We start from the raw sequence: 16,420 nt of genomic DNA, 5'->3' as shown, positions 1-16,420 counted from the left end.
CCCAAGTCAAAGTCGGATGCTTAACCGATTGAGCCACCCAGGTGGCCCCAAGAGCTGCTTTAAAAAGATATCTGTATGCTAAGCAAAATAAGCCAGGTAAAAAGACAAATATTCTAAAATTCTACTTTTATGAGGCATCTAGATTAAGTAATTTCATACAGCCAGAAAACAAAATAGAGGTTACTAGGGTTGGAGGTGGGGAGAGGGGAATGAGGAGTTCTTAATATAATGGGTATAGATTTTCTGTTTGGGGTGATGAAAAGTTTTGGGGAAAGACAGAAGTGAGGGTTGCACAACATTGTGAATGGAATTAATGCCACTGAATTATAAACTTAAATATGGTTAGAATAATAAACTTCACGTTACATATTTTTACCACAAAAATAAACTTAAAAAAAATCTAGAGTCACAGAGAACATGTGGATGTTAAAGGGATTGCAGGAAAGCAAGGGAAGGTGTATGCATTTGCAAAGTACTTGTTCTTTCATTGCAATTGTAAGTTAACAAGACTGTCTCCTCAGTCTTTCTATTTAATCATCATAATAACCTATGAAGAGGACAAAAAAGGTTCTGTTAACTCTACTTATTTTAGTGGACCAACACTCAGAGGACCTGGGATTTTGTCTTTTAACTCTTCCTTGTGTAAAAACAAGTAAGCCACCGAAAAACGTGTTCATAGTGTTTCCAAATTGTAACAGTTGGTCAAAGAAGACTATTTAATAAAAGACCTATGCCTAAGGTATGTAAGTTAGGATGCTGGGACGGACTATATGACTGAAGAGAGAGGTTGGAAGCGATAACTCAGGGGGACATCGGAGAAAAAGGATGAGGCTGTCAGCTCCTAAACACATTTGGAAAGGTGAAATCAAAAATAAATACACAGACACACAAACACAACCTATACTTTTCCAGCATCTGGCCAGACAGAGAATAGCTAAATCATGACTTCCCTCCCTTTAAATATATATGCCTCAGCCTGTAATTGTTGTCCTTTTATGGACTTTTCCACTTTTCTTTTCTCCTGCCTTCAGAGGTTGCTCTTTTGAACTGCAGAACACTGGGATGTTCAAGAAAATGGATACTGGCCATTGAACATTATTCCTTTATAAAATCACCACATTTGAGTGAGGAAATACCTAATATGGGTTAGCCTGGGGAAAATGAAAAATTATTTCAAAAATAGTCATTTTTTTACTCATGAGCTAAGTCTGTTTCACATAGTCCACTAAGCTACTTCCCCCTTTGAAGTAAGTAGTACCAGATACTGCACTCTCTTCTTCCTAAGTTGAAAGCTCTGTTCCACTCTCATCTTGCCCACTGAATCCCCAGCCCATTGCAAAGTGCCCGACTCCTACCTGGGACTCCAGTAACATTGGTGGAATACATCACTGAATTATGTTTCGCCTTCTCAGATCAAAAGTGCATTCTTTTTCACATAAGGTTCGACATAAGGTCGAACCTTAAAAAAGTGAAGGCACCTGTTCTATGAGAACCACGAACAAACTAGGCGAGCTTATTTCCACTCTGAAAGGCAACTGAGCTATGCAATTTAAGGGAATCATCTGGACTGTTTAGGGGTAGTAGCTGTAGGATTAATGCTGGGGCCCGTCATACATGCCCATGCTCACTGAGGATGACCCCAATAAGACTTTCCATAATCACATAGCATACTAGAAGCCTAAATCAAATCTCCCCCAAATTTAAGTAATAAAATTGAGATCCATTTGATTGAAAATGTACTGGGCATCAACCACCAAATTACTGTATTCAGTGTTTCTAGTTCAAAACATTTTAGAGCTGCCAAGAACACCATAAAAATAATAAAACTTTGCAGTTTATAGCACTTTCTAAAGCATTTTTAGATTTAGTTCATTAAACACATTAGAGCAGTGGTTCTCAACCAAGAGTGATTTACTCCCCTCATAGGACATTGGCAATGTCTGGAGACATTCCGGTTGTCACAACTTGGTGGGGGGGTGGGATGGTGGCATGCTACTGGCATCTAGTGGGTGGAGGTCAGGGAGGCTGCTACACATCTTACAATACCCAGGACAGTCCCCCACCACAAAGAATTGTTCACCCAAAGATAAATAGGGCCAAGTTGAGAAATTCTGCCTCAGAATAACAACTACTTGCAAGGCATATATTGTGCTGAATTCTGAGGAAGTGCAAATGCACAAGAGATGGCTTCTGTCAGTGGGACAGTTCATCAAGTGACAAGAACCGCCAGGTACTGCTGACAATAGGCTGTGATAAGCACTGTGACAGCAGCGTATACAGAGGTCCACCAAGAGCAGAAGTGACTGCTTCAACAGGAGGTCAGTGTACTTCACCAGCAGTGACTTGCCAGCTGGGATTTGTGAAGTGACTTCATCAAGTACAAGAGAGCACTACATGCTAGCCAGAAGAAATCATAAACGCAAAAGCAAGCAAGGATCAAACTGAAGGACGCTAGTGTCACCAGCATTGTGTACGGGACTACCAAAGCCGGAGAGTAGTATGGTGTATTTCCCTGGAAGGCCAGTCTCACGTGGACAGAAGGAGAAGTACAGTTAAAGTGATTTTTATGGCATCAAAAACAAATGCAAAAACACAGGTATATGGAGTAGAATATAAATTTTGCATGTTTTTTTTTAAATAACACAAGAAGTTGTTTTGTTAGACTTGTAATACTAAGGGTTGCTCCCACCCTCTGGAATATTTTGGTGACATGTGAGCCATAGCAAATGTTCTAAAATAATTAACCCCATGTGTCTGGAGCACAAAGAGGATGCAAGTGAAAGGGGGAAGGTGGCAGCTCCAGTGGGAAGTCAGGCGGGCCGGTGTCTTCGGAACAGTTCTTCTAGGCTATGTTTTACAGTCTGTACCTCTTTCGCGCAGGGCAGAGGCAGTCACTGGGGGCTTGCGGAGGAGGGAATGGCAAACTCCCAGTGTTGAAAATGCAGGTGATGGGACAAAGGTTAGAAGGTGGTTAAGTCTAAATGGGGAAATGGCACAAAGGAGGAAGATTTCACATATGAAGGCAGGAGAATCCACAGGATCAAACATTAGAGTGATAGAGAAGAAACTTTTTAGGCTGAGCAGCTGGCAGGGGAGGTCAGGGGCGCAAGTAACGAGAATAGAAAATTGGAGGAGAAAGAGGTTTTCATGGGAGGGGTAAAGGTGATCTCATTTGAACCTTAAGACAACCCTGCAAATGATGTGAACTATGTATAGATACAATCATGCCCAGTTTACAGATGAATTCAGGGAGGCTCTCGAGGTAAGTGGGTTTGCCCAGCATCACACATCCAGCAAAAATAAATGAATGGAGATGGCAGCTACGGCTCTCAGCTCCCAGTCTAGGCCCTTTCCACTCATGCTGTCTCTCTATCCACATTTTACAGTCATAACTGAACTTGATAATGATAGATCAGTATGACCAAATTCCCATTGGCTGTAAGAGCCATTGATAAAATTCTCAATTGGTGATATTAATTTAGGAGCTTGTTCACTTCTAAGTAAAGCCAATTTTGACTTCCATGTAAATCCCAGAGACAATTAACTGTGACTATGAAATTTAGGACAAATGGATTATTTTCCCTAAACTCTTCTTTATTCAATCCCTATATACATAATCAGAATAACTTAAAATTCTTATTTTTATAACTTTATCACACTGGAATAAATCAAAATCCTGCAGTAAGTGTTAGCACCTACATACATACCTACAGGTAGGTACTGAAGTGGCCTGTGTGAAGCCATAAGCACAAGATTAAGGACATGACTGATGATCAAGAAATACCAGTGTTCTTTCTATGTACCTACCTACTACTCAGGTACATATCTTCTTGACTATTTGGGGAAAAAATATTAATAGCACGCTTCATCTCAGTTCTAAAACATGCTCCACAACACACATGAAAAAATATTCAGACAATATATAATATTATATTATCAATATATAATATAATATTAATATATAATATTAATCAATAATAATAGCTGATGCTGGGGGCTGGGTGGCTCAGTCAGTTAAACATCCGACTCTTGATTTTGGCTCAGGTCATGATCTCATGGTTTGTTGGATCGGTTCACATGTCGGGCTCCCCACTGACAGCACAGAGTCTGCTTGGGATCTTTTCTCTCCCTCGCTCCCTGCCCTTCCCATCCCCCCACTCTCTCTCACTCAAAATAAACAAACCTAAAAAAAAATTTTTTTAATAATAGCTGATACTGTTTATGGAACATCATCGTATGCCAAAGACCAAGCCAAGAATTTATGTGATTTATCTCATTTACTCCTCACTACATGACTTAGAACTCTTACTATCCTAGTTTTACTTACAAAGAATCAGGCTTGTAAAAGTGAGGTCATACAGGCCTGTAACCCAGGACATGAATCCAGACCTAACTGATTCCAGAATGCATGCTCTTAACCAGCAGGCTTCCTGCTTCCCCCAAAGACTCTTATCCTAGAACACCACTCAAGGCACATCAAGTTTCTATGGTTCCTGTCACCTTCCCTTGAACTTGACAGACATGTAATTAGTCCATTGTCTTAAATCAAGTATAGCAACTCACACAGGAAATGGATTTCCATTCATAGCTTTAAACAATGTCAACCTGAGTTCATTTCACACTGGTCCTAAGCCACTGACCAGAGCTACCAAAATACTACCTCATCCTTAGAAAAAGTAGGTGGGTCCCTCACCCATGAAAACAAATGGAAAAGGCAGGCCTTTCCCATTCTGTTCCTTCCTTTGATCTTCTTGTCTATCTCTTATTTTTGTGGCTTTTGCTTCTCAACAGTTAACTAAAAATGGAGAACTGCTTTTTCTAATGATGCATTTTCATGTGGCAAATCCACAGCAGAAACCATACAAATGTATATGATGTAAAGATCATCTTTCTTTGCTTGCCAGGGGAAATGCTCAAAAATGAAACAAAAATAAATTAGGATGGGTCTGACATAGTTGACTCACTCCATTGACTAAGTAAAGGAATAGTCTGGAGCCTGAGTCTTGGGAGGGGAGTTCTGGATTAGGATCTCAACTTGACACTTAGCCTACGGAGTAAGCTTAGGAAGGTAAAGTGCTTTTCTGAATCTTGGTTCCTTGATCTATAAAATAGAGATACCTACCGATACCTACCTCCTGTGATATCCATGAGAAGTTAAATATTGTGAATGTGAAATGTTTTCATATATGCCCATTACATCAAAGCTCTCAGGAAGTGACTCTATAACAAAACTCTATAACAAAACAAAACTCTAACAAAAAAGCACTACAACCTCCAAATTTTTTCCACCTAGAGTGGAGAGTAACTATAATAAAAGATAATGGACAGTTGTCTGATCAAGAGTGCTCCTCTTGCATGAAAGTCCACTCGGGGCTTTCTTCATTTCCCAGAGCCCCGCCTGGATATACTGACCTGGGAGAGAGGGCATTCTTTGGCTAATGTGCTCTGGTTCATCTCTTTGAGCAGTTCCTTTAAGGCATTGCGGACTGTGGCATGGTTCCACTGCTCCGCAGGCAAGTCTTCCAACTTCGAACAACTGGGAAACAGAGCAAGAATGAACAACACGCAAACCTCAGCAAAGGGCCCTGGCTGCAGTGGGTCCAGAGTATGGCAGTTGCTCCTGGGTCCTGTGCCAGCAGTAGGAAAAGTGCTAATAATCAGGGTCTAGTGTGGACCCGAAATGAGGGAAGGAGAGCAAAACTGCTTCTCTAGGACTTGAACAGAGCCCAACTCAGTCTCTCTAAGAAAAACAGTCGCTTCAGATATGAGGAATGTTTTAAAATATGATTTTTCCAATTTGTTCATGAGAATGGCATGGCAAGGTGATCACAAATTTCCACAATACATGTTCAGTTATGAGACATCCCTAACATTAAATGTGGACAGATAGTCCATCAAATTCGAAGCGTGAGGGCCCTCTTATCACACGATTCAGAGATGTTGCTTTCCTCACCAAAAAATAACTTTTAAGATAAGACACTAAAGCATCCCGAGGCAAAGACGGAGATGCTGGGTCCCTATTAAAGTACAGAGTCTCCAAAATGAGCACATTTAAAACCCTTACACTAAAGGACAACATTTCTTAAACCATATGACTTATAGGCGCTTTACAAAACAAGACTCTGCAGAGAACCTTTAGATTCTTTAGAGGTGTAAGTTGTTCTGCATGCTGTCCCTAAAGAAAAGTCATTTCCAGAACCTCTGTAGGCCAAAGAGTGTGCTTCTTTGAGATAGCCACCAGAAAGGGAAGAGAAAGACTCCCAGTGCCAGCATCTTCCTGGTAAGCCTACTAGACAAGCACAGAACTCAGCCCTCAAAACACAAACCCTAAAAGAGTAGAAGTGTTTATTCTTCAAATTGTAGGTGCTACGTATTTAAACAGAGAACCCATTAAATTAGGGGCTGTGGAAAGTTCCCCTTTAAGGGCCACAGATTTTTAATGATTTATCAAGCTTCCCCTAGGTTACCACTTCACTGCTTCTGAAAACAAAACATAAAACAGTTGGAATGTGGACTATAAAGATGCCTGGTGAAGTGTCCCTTCTTCCCTCCTCTCTCTACTTTCTTTCATTCCATCCAATGTTTAGAAATTAACAAAGACAGGGCATGCTAATCTCTGCAGTGACTCTGAGTGACGAAGCAGCTCCATCGGTAAGGAAGGGCAGATGTTCTGAGACACCCACCTTTGTAATTGGATTTTCAATGTCACAACATGATAGACATCTTGCAGCATGTCAGCCACTGTTGCATCGGGGGCATCTGTCACATAGCTGAGGGGGAGAGGGTTCCACCTCCCCAGCTTGATTATTCCTGCAAAGAGAAGAAAAACATAATAAACACATTTCTGCTATTTATTAAACCTTCTCATTGTTTGTTCAATGTTAAGAAGGTCATTCAATAGTCAACATTTGAGGCCCACTCAGAGATATTTTACAACCCAGTGCAATAACCTATTTCTTTCTGGCTGACATCTGAGTTAACTATACAGGAAGATGAGAATGAAAGGATTGAGGTTTAATCATGGACAATCAGTTCTTTTATGTTTTCCTGTTTCTTAAATTACTTAGAAAACCATACGGATACTTCCTTCCCCCAAAGTCTTGTTTCACATTCTAACTTAAGACTGATGCTAAATATACCGGACTGCTGATTTCATAGACAAAAAAAAAAAAAAAAAAAAAAGCAAGCCTTAAGTAAATATAAGATTTGGTTTTGAATTGTACAAGAAAATTCCTGTGTGTGGGCTCAGCACACACACATTCACATCCTGATTGTGGTGTGATCCCCAGTGCAAACAGCATTTGGAGCTGATGAAGCAGTTAAGAGTTCACTTCCAAATTCGTGTTTCACCAGGCAGAAGGGTTATTTTCCAATAGCACAATGACTGACCACATATCAGAAATAGCAAAGATACCTTCAGTTTCCTTTTTTATTTTAAATTTTATTCCTCTGCTCTTTTGAGAGTGACAATGGTACCACTTCCCTGTGGGTTTCCAGCTGCCTATGGTGAGCATGGATGACAATGGAGAGGGAATAAAAATCCTGGTCGAACCTAAATTATATAGAGCAGTGATTTTAGGAATGCCCTGGTGACAAGAAGATTCTTCCAATAGCTTCAGCAACACATGGGGAAAATGCTAACTTAGTCATAAGAGGGACCCATTTTATCTGGTCCATATATCTGTGTTCACAGGGCACATATAACACTGATGAAGAAAAATAAAGAAAACCCCTTTTCACAAATACAGAGTGACAAAAATTTTATGTGTATTTTATGAAAAACCCAATGGTTCCCAAGATGTCAGAAATTGTCTTACATACATTTCACTATAGTGAAAGAAAAGAAATAGAAATTTTTGACAATACAGGTAGGTCCAACTTCAGTATTCTTTCAAAATATTTTTTATTATCAGAGACAGAGAACACCTGTATAACCAAGTGAACTTTTAAAAGCTTTGCAAAATAATGCTTTATAGGTATGGGGTAAAATTCCAATAATAGGAAATGAACTTTCTGGTCAGGGCAGGTCCTGTCCAAGATGAAATCAATGAATGCGCAATGCTTCACATAATGCTTGAAAACAGGGAATAAACAGAACAAAAATATTAAAATGATGCACTGTTTCAGTATTAAGATTTAACAATCTGGTGCTGAATATGCTGCAGTATAAATAGTGCCTGGACTCAGATCCAATGAAGTAACACAGCTCTCATTCATAGTACCGTATGTCTCCAGTTCTGGCTCCTTAAGTCACATTTCACTTGCCAAGAAAAGCTGTTTTCTTGTGGGGATAGTTTTCCTAACATTCTCTCTCATGACAATGAAAAGTGCACAGCGACGCAGCATAAAGCAGTCGTGAAATGAACATCCAGGACCCACTGGACAAGCACCCATGAGAGGCTGGGTCTGCTTCCTGGCTTCCTTTACTCCTTCTGACATTTGAAATCACTAAAAAAGATAACATGCAATGTGTCTAACATATTTCCATTTAAAAAATCACTACATAATTTCAAATTCCTTCCCAAAAAAATCACTGTCATGAGAGCCCATGAGTTGAGTATAAATTGACCATCATCTAAAGACATAATATTTTAACATAAGTGATTGGAGGGTAGAAAAATGAAGTCAGCAATTGCACCCTGTGATAGACATGACAAGTGGAAGAAACCGATTTTGTGGACAAAGGTAACATTCTGAAGCAAACAACTCTGGCAGTTGTCATGCAGGGCACAAGTCTAGGGGAGGTTCACCCGTTCTGCGGTATATATGCCACTGCTCAATCCTTTTCCTTGTTGAGTAGGGCTCCGCGGTAATAATATGCCACAAGCAGTCAGACACAACAGAATATCTGTGTGTAATTTAATTTATATAAAATACAAGAACAGGCAAGACTACAGGACTAACCGATGGGTTCAAGTCAGAAAGCGGTTACCTCTGGATGGCAGTCGCAATTGATAGGAAAGAAATATAAGGGGATTTTCTTGGTTTGGTTGGTGGTTGCATGAGTATAAAAATGGTCAAATTCATCAAATGCAACACTTAATATGCATACATTTTACTGTATGTAAATTGTACTTCAGTACATATAAAAGGTATTAGGGGAGGGATCTCTGCAGGATATGATAGACAAATCACTCCCATGGAAATTAGGTAATCTAATCTCCATGTAGGTAAATTTTCTCCCCCAACCTTGATGAGCCGGAAGGAGACTTGTCTGGGCTGGAATGAGACACACACAGGTGTCTTCACAACACTTAATCCCTCCACAGAGAGCAGCTGCTACAGGTTGATTTCTACATCTTGCAAGAGAGCTGTTGACACATGCTACATGCACGCAATGGGAAGTAAAGTAGCACGTGCTTTTTCCTTTAACACCATATTAACTAACCTGCTCTACTATCTACCAGGGTCACTATGTGCAAGATCTGCTAGGACAGTCATGTCCAGAAGGCTGCGCTCCTTGGCGTGACTCTTTTTAATAAGCCCTTCCTCTAGACAGGCGCTTTGTCTAATGTATTAACTCTCTTTGGAATTATATTCCTTAGATACAGTCTTCTTTCCCCAATATAAAATAGATAAAAATATTACTTGGGCTAGAAGTCAAATGTAAATTGAGGAAATCAAACTGGAAAGCAGTATAACAGTGACTAAGAATGCAGGCTTCCAAGTGAAATTGCCTCAGTTCACACCCTGACTCCTCCACTCACTATGTAACCTCAGAAAGTTACTTAATTTCTCCATACCTCAAACCTTGCTCTATAAAATGTAACAATAAAAGTGTTGACCACTCTGGAATACTGTGCAGATTAAATGAAAAACCCTTACTTAGTACAGAGCCTGGATATAATTAATCTCAACAATTAGCTCTTTATAGTAATTATTTAGACATTTTCAATGCTTCTTTAAAAAAGATATAGTCAACTTATTTTTATAAATATTCAAAGTTTTTTTTATGATTTCACTATTATCTTTTAACCTTTAATTGGGTCATAAGCCTGTAGAAGACCCTCATTATTTTTTAATGTTATTTATTTATTTTAGAGAGACAGAATGTGAGCTGGGGAGGGTAAGAGAAAAGAAGGAGAGAGAGAATCCAAGCAGGCTCTGCACTGGCAGCATTGAGCCTGACAAAGGGCTCGAATTCACAACCCATGATATCATGACTTGAGCCAAATCAAGAGTCAGATGCTTAATCAACTGAGCTACTCAGGCACCCCCAAAGGCCTTCATTATTTTAAATGAAAAAGGAAGACTGCACATCAATTATGTCCCTCCTCCTTTTACCACCTCCCCTCCCCCTTCATTTCTTCCATCCTTGCTCCTCAGTACCCCTTTTCCTTCCACCCATACATAGGGTTAGATCTCCCCTACCTTAAAATTACAAAAACATTACAACAATCTCTTTCCCTTAAGTCTCTCACTTTTTGCATCACCAGATATATCAGAAGTGCATCTCCAATTCTCCATTGAACCTTCATCCCTAGATACCAATTTTCAAAACTCTTTCCAAGGGAAATGGAAGTTCAGAAGTGTTGCATTACCATGAGTGATATCACCAGGCATAACTAAAACCAGATTCACTTCAAATACCATGCTTTCACTCTTTAGTATACTGTAAGTCACAATGGTTCAGGTGAGAGGCACAGGAAAGACCGGAAAACAGACTGGTCCAACTTCGGAAGGCCTCGGATGCCTGGCTTGGTAACACATTGTGTAGGTCAGAGGTCAGGAGTAAGTCCTGGAGTCGGTACAAGATCTTTTGTGTGGTATCTATGAGACTTTGGGGAAGTTGTGTAGTCTCTTCAAGTCTCCGTTTGCATTAACTGTAAAATGAGGATAAAACACTGCCTACCATTGAGGGGTGCCACAAGGCTTCAAATGAGAATGAGAATTTAGCACTGGGGATTGACCCACAATAAATAATTAGAAACATTAGGGGAGAATATCCTTGGGAGTTTTTCAGTATAGATGTTAACACCACCAAAGCAAAGTCCAGACTGTGTGTCTAATATAACCACTAGCAGCCTCTTCCTTACTCCCTTCACTGGGATACAGATTGTATCCCACCGACTGTTACAATGCAGCAAAGGAGCACAAAGAAGACAGAACAGGCCGTGTGCCTGCTGTGGAGATCTGACGTGCAGTGTTGGAGAAGAAAAACAGCCTAGCTGTAAGTATACAAATAGAATTGTAGAACCTCATGCTTTATGATTAGGCTTTACAACCCCAATCTGAAAAGTGAGAACTAATGATTAAAGTAGATAGTGCTACACACACACACACACACACACACCCTCAAGCCCAGCCAGGCATACAGTAAATGCTCAATGAATGATATTTCCCATTTTTCTCCCGAATACATTTCACACTCACAGTCTGAAGTACTGATCCCCAACATTCACTTCTAGAAAATGTAAACATTCTTCAAATTCTCCTTGAAAATAATTCTAACCCTGATCAACAGAGCCTTTTCTCTACATAGCATTGCAGTAAATATTCTTGGTCAATTCATGTATCTTGCAAAGAACTTACTTTATCACAACACCTTTTTATGTTACTTTACAGCTTTGAAGTATTTTTTTTTCAAAGCATTAGTTCATTTTCATGAGGACAGCAAGGGGTTAGAATTATAACTGGAAGTGAACTGAAGAGTGACTTCTCAAGCATATCAGTGGATGACAGCCAGGACTAGGTCTGGGCTTCATCTGACAAGTTTTCTATAGCTACTGGACCAAAATCCTTCTTCTCAGCTCTGCTCATGTACCAATGTTCAAACTTATGATGGGCCTCTGGAAAGGCTTGTCTATAGTCACACATCAGACAGGGTCTTGATATTTAATGTTAAACAACAGAATATGTAAGACCAATGAGTGAACAGGTGACAAGCCCAGAAGACTGAAAAGCCAGCTACACTTGAGACTTCTCTAGAAGAAAATGATCTCCCACCACAGTGCCATTTTAGACATAGGCATTATTTCCCAAATCTGTCTTTCCTGTTTCCAAGGAATTTATCATCTGCAAACATTTACAAAATACCTGGTGCTGAAGACTATTAAAGATGCAGTTTCAAGGTCTTTGAGTCACAAATTATGGGACTTTATTTGGGGTTTTAAATACATAAAAATGTTAACGTGATTGGATCGAACACAATATAAATAAAATTGTTTCTTTCTATCCAGACAAATCTGTTTGCTAAAGTACACAGGACCTACATACTCTTTGCACAATGCCTTTAGACCAAATAACAAAATGCAATTCCAGGTAAATTTCCCATTACTGACATAAAATTAGGCTGGTAATGGAAGCAATTTTTGTCTAAAATTAAAAAAGATACAGTAATGGAAACCAGCTTTTTACTTTCTGGGTGCAGTTTTCTGCCAGAGTCAAAGAGTTGACCTATCACAAAAAGAAATCTCAAGAATGCTGTTTGTGTTCATGTTTGTTATTTTTATCAGTTTGTAGCCTATCCCCCAGAAACCACATATTCTTCTCAGTGGATGCATAATCCATATCATTGGTATTATTTACCTCTAACTATATGAAAAAGAAAAATGGTGATTAATACACAGTATAGCTCATCAATATTTAATTCAAGTTTTCAGAAAGTCAATCACTTCTGGGGATAAAATAAAATGTGGTGATAATACAATATAATGAATCAAATAGCAGAAAATTTGTATGAGGCACAAATCATCCATTGATTCAACAAATTTTTCTTTTGTTTCTCCAGCACAATTCACTATGATGTAAAGACAGCCCTTATACACACTATCCCAGTAATTATAGAGCTCACAATTGAGAAGAAAAGCTTATTACCACTATATATACAGCTAAGTGAAACTACTCTTAAGCCAGAGAGATAGCTTTTACCCTCCCTGTGCCTCAAAAATGAGAAATATTTACTTTGTGAGGGTCTGCAACAGATTGCCTGGTAAGAACAGGAGAATAATTCTCATGGTTGGCCATGGCATATAGATCGGTGCTGATTAAACAGGTACACATTTGGGGGTACTGTAGAATAAAGCCCACAAATCAATCTGTGAGACAGATACATGAAGCCAGCAAGATACCAGCAGTATTCTTATAATATAGCCCAATGAATAATTTTCTTTTATTCTAGGTGCATTTTAACATTTAAAGCAAAGTGAAAACTCAGCCTGGGGAAAAAAAAAAAGAGACATTAGCTTTAATATCTAAAAGCTGGGGTTTATATACCTCATAACTCCCTGCAAAAGGTCTCAGCAAAGGAGCATCAATAAAAACCCCAACCTCAGAGCTAAGCCTTGGGGCTTCTAGTTCACAGTATTATTTCCGCAATCCACTAACTGCTGGTGGAGCCCCTTGTAAACCAGGAGAACTCATGACGATGATTGCATCAGTTTCTCGTCCTCAGCGGCTGTGTCCCTGTGGTACAGCGTATAATTTTCTGTTGTTCAGCTATGCTTTGTTAAAGAAATTAAGAACTGCCTGTGCCATACAATAAGAACATAGAATTATTTATCCATAAATCAGTTCACATGAAATCACTACCCGGCAGTATATAATAACTCAGCCTGGGTTTCTAACCTGGGTCTGACTGTGGTATATCAAATTGTAACAGCATAACAGCATAAATTGTAGTTATTATTGTTAGACCTGTGGTGGGAATGACTTCTCCATGAGGAAACAGAACAAAGGCAAAACAAAGATGGTTTCTGAAGTGTACAAGTTTTCTTTTGTAATGCATGGCTTAGCTATACCCCAATAAAATTTACTAGAACTCTTCTACATCTGCTTGGATTTTAAAGACTATCTATATTTCAAATGTTTTGCATTGGGGCAAAAGTGGAAAATGAAATAGCATTCCTCTGGCATTTTACATTATTCAGGTGTCATTATAACTTACACAAATTAATGAAACCTTGAAACATACTTGTCTGGGAACCTACAATACACTTAATCCTGTGTTTATAATAATACAAAAGAAATCAACAGACAAAAATAAATAATTCAATGATTCAGAATAAATGTTGAAGCCATATTGTCATATAAATTTACTAAAAATCAACAGACACACATGCGCGCGCACGTGTACACACACACACACACACACACACACACACACACACACTGAAAGCTCTACCTGCAACAATTCAGGCATTATTGACAAACACAAACAAGGTGGGTTTTTTTATTCTTTAAGAACATTAATTTTATTCTTCTTTTTTTTTTTTAAGTTTATTTATCTATTTTGAGATAGAGGGAGAGAGAGCACACGAGCAGGAGAGAGACAGAGAGAATCCCAAGCAGGTGCCACACTGTCAGCGCAGAACCCTCTATAGGGCCCAAACCCACGAACCCATCAGATCATGACCTGAGCCAGAATCAAGAGTCTGACACTTAACCAACTGAGCCACCCAGGTTCCCCCAACTTTTATTCTTAAATCATACCTGTATCTTTCAGGAGACAGTATTATCAGGAACATTATCAGCATTAAAATCTGAAATATTGGGTGCCTGGCTGGCTTAATGGGTAGAGAATGAGACTTTTGATCTCGGGGTCATGAGTTCAAGCCCCATGTTCAGGGAAGAATTTACTTTAAAAAAAACCCTGAAATACAATTTCAGCATACTTTCTGAATAAACTATAGTGATCTATAGCTGTCTATCAATCTTTTCAAGCTGATCACTTCCTTCTGCTACAGAAATATTCTACTTAAAAAATATATACAGTACCATTTGGTGCCTTGTAATACTATACATGGTTTTTACATTTTGCAGCATAAAGATTTTGTCTCATGTAATAGATGCTGCTTCACATTTGGGAAACGTTATGTTATAATGTTTTATTGGATTATTTAATATAAGCACTAAGTAAGTAGACTAAATTAATAAAGACCCTATTAAAAAAAAAACAGAAAGAGAGAGAGAACAAAATTATTCCACAAATTAAATAAAACATTCTGAAGTTGGTATTTAAAAAACCTTTATTTAATTTTCAAAATTCCAATTCTTCTGAAAAACAGCCAAAATATTGGTCAGGATATGAAAAAAATATGGTTGGCATTTAGTTATTTGTTTCATAAGAGTGCCATACAATACTATTATATGGGGAAAGAGGACAAATGAGAAAGAAAAGTGTTAGGAGAAATTATTTGGGATCAGTTCTAAGCTTCTGACAGTGGTTAAAAATTATTTCATCTGGTATGTATTTTCTTATTAGGGTTCTTAGTTTAAATACTATCTAAAAGAGTTTCAAATTAAAGGATTAATTTTGGCAGGTAACACAACCTTCTCTTTTTTTTTTTCCTCCTTTCTATTCAGGAATACATTTGCATAAAGAAATTTCCCTCTAGCACTTGTCCCCCTAAAATATCTTCAATAATCGAAGGCACAAGGGAAAACATATACAGTGTTAAGCATACTTTGCTACATTCTAGCAGATGCTATTCATAACTTATGTTTAGCCAGTGTTTTCTGCATCCTCTGGGGTAAGAAGTATCCACTGAAGATCTAAAAATACAGTTGCTGCACATATTTCCCATCCTAATTAATTACATGTACTCTTTTCGAATGGGAGCTCCAATACTGCAATAAGTTTTCCTGATGACCTAGCTTCCCACCACTGGACTCAGGACTCTCGGAAACCCTATCAACTGCATGCTCCCAATTATATATTTCAGAATTGTCCCTCAGGCATATTCTGTTTCCTATAATTTAAGGTTACATAATATCTGATCTTAAGGGCAATATTATGATGCCACATTGATTATCAAAGAAAATGTTGGCATATAATATGCAGAAAAAAGTATACTCGTTTATGTTGTACATTTTTATTCATGTGCCAACTAATCTGATTTCACAGTAATTTGTTAAGAAACTATAAGACATGGAAGCAAATATGGCTGTAACTATTACAAAATGGCAACTGCTTTTGGTTTGAAGGCTTATTGTTTTGTTTTGGTTCCTTTAAGAACATCTTAATAATTTTTACTTTATATAAATCTTCTACAGATTCTATCATTACATCTTATTTTTTTAATGTTTTATTTGATTTTGAGAGAGACAGAGCGCAAGTGGGGAAGGGGCAGAGAGAGGGAGAGACAGAGAATGTGAAGAAGGCCCCAAGCTCTGAGCTGTCAGCACAGAGCCTTGATGCAGGGCTTGAACCCAAGAAATGTAGATTGTGACCTGAGCCAAAGTTAGACGCTTAAATGACTGAGCTGCCTAGTTACTTCTACCATTGCATCTTACAGTGTACATGGTTTACAGGTTTCAGAGATGTCACCTTCAAAGAAGTTCTGAAAATTCCCTGACATCCATTTATGTGGGAAATGTCCTATTTAAAGACAGCAAACCACACTTTTCAATATGGCACTGCCATTTTAATGGTTACAATACAGAAGCCAAGGACCCAATACAAAGGTGTTTGCTCATTAGG

General features: G+C 38.6%; 1 protein-coding gene across 2 annotated transcripts in view; it reads right to left on the bottom strand.

Moving 5' to 3' along the window:
• SATB2 (SATB homeobox 2) overlaps positions 1 to 16,420 on the bottom strand; it is a 190,481-nt gene that overhangs the window by 103,163 nt on the left and 70,898 nt on the right. For both annotated transcript variants that reach the window (XM_029934145.1, XM_029934144.1), the window contains exons 4-5: positions 6,684 to 6,810; positions 5,413 to 5,536 (exon numbers count right to left, since the gene is read on the bottom strand). In XM_029934145.1, the coding sequence (XP_029790005.1) occupies positions 5,413 to 5,536; positions 6,684 to 6,810 (251 nt within the window). The remainder of the gene's footprint in view (positions 1 to 5,412; positions 5,537 to 6,683; positions 6,811 to 16,420) is intronic.

Source organism: Suricata suricatta, chromosome 3, assembly GCF_006229205.1.
Source record: "Suricata suricatta isolate VVHF042 chromosome 3, meerkat_22Aug2017_6uvM2_HiC, whole genome shotgun sequence".
NCBI classification, from domain to species: domain Eukaryota; kingdom Metazoa; phylum Chordata; class Mammalia; order Carnivora; family Herpestidae; genus Suricata; species Suricata suricatta.
This window is presented reverse-complemented; position numbering and strand designations above follow the sequence as displayed.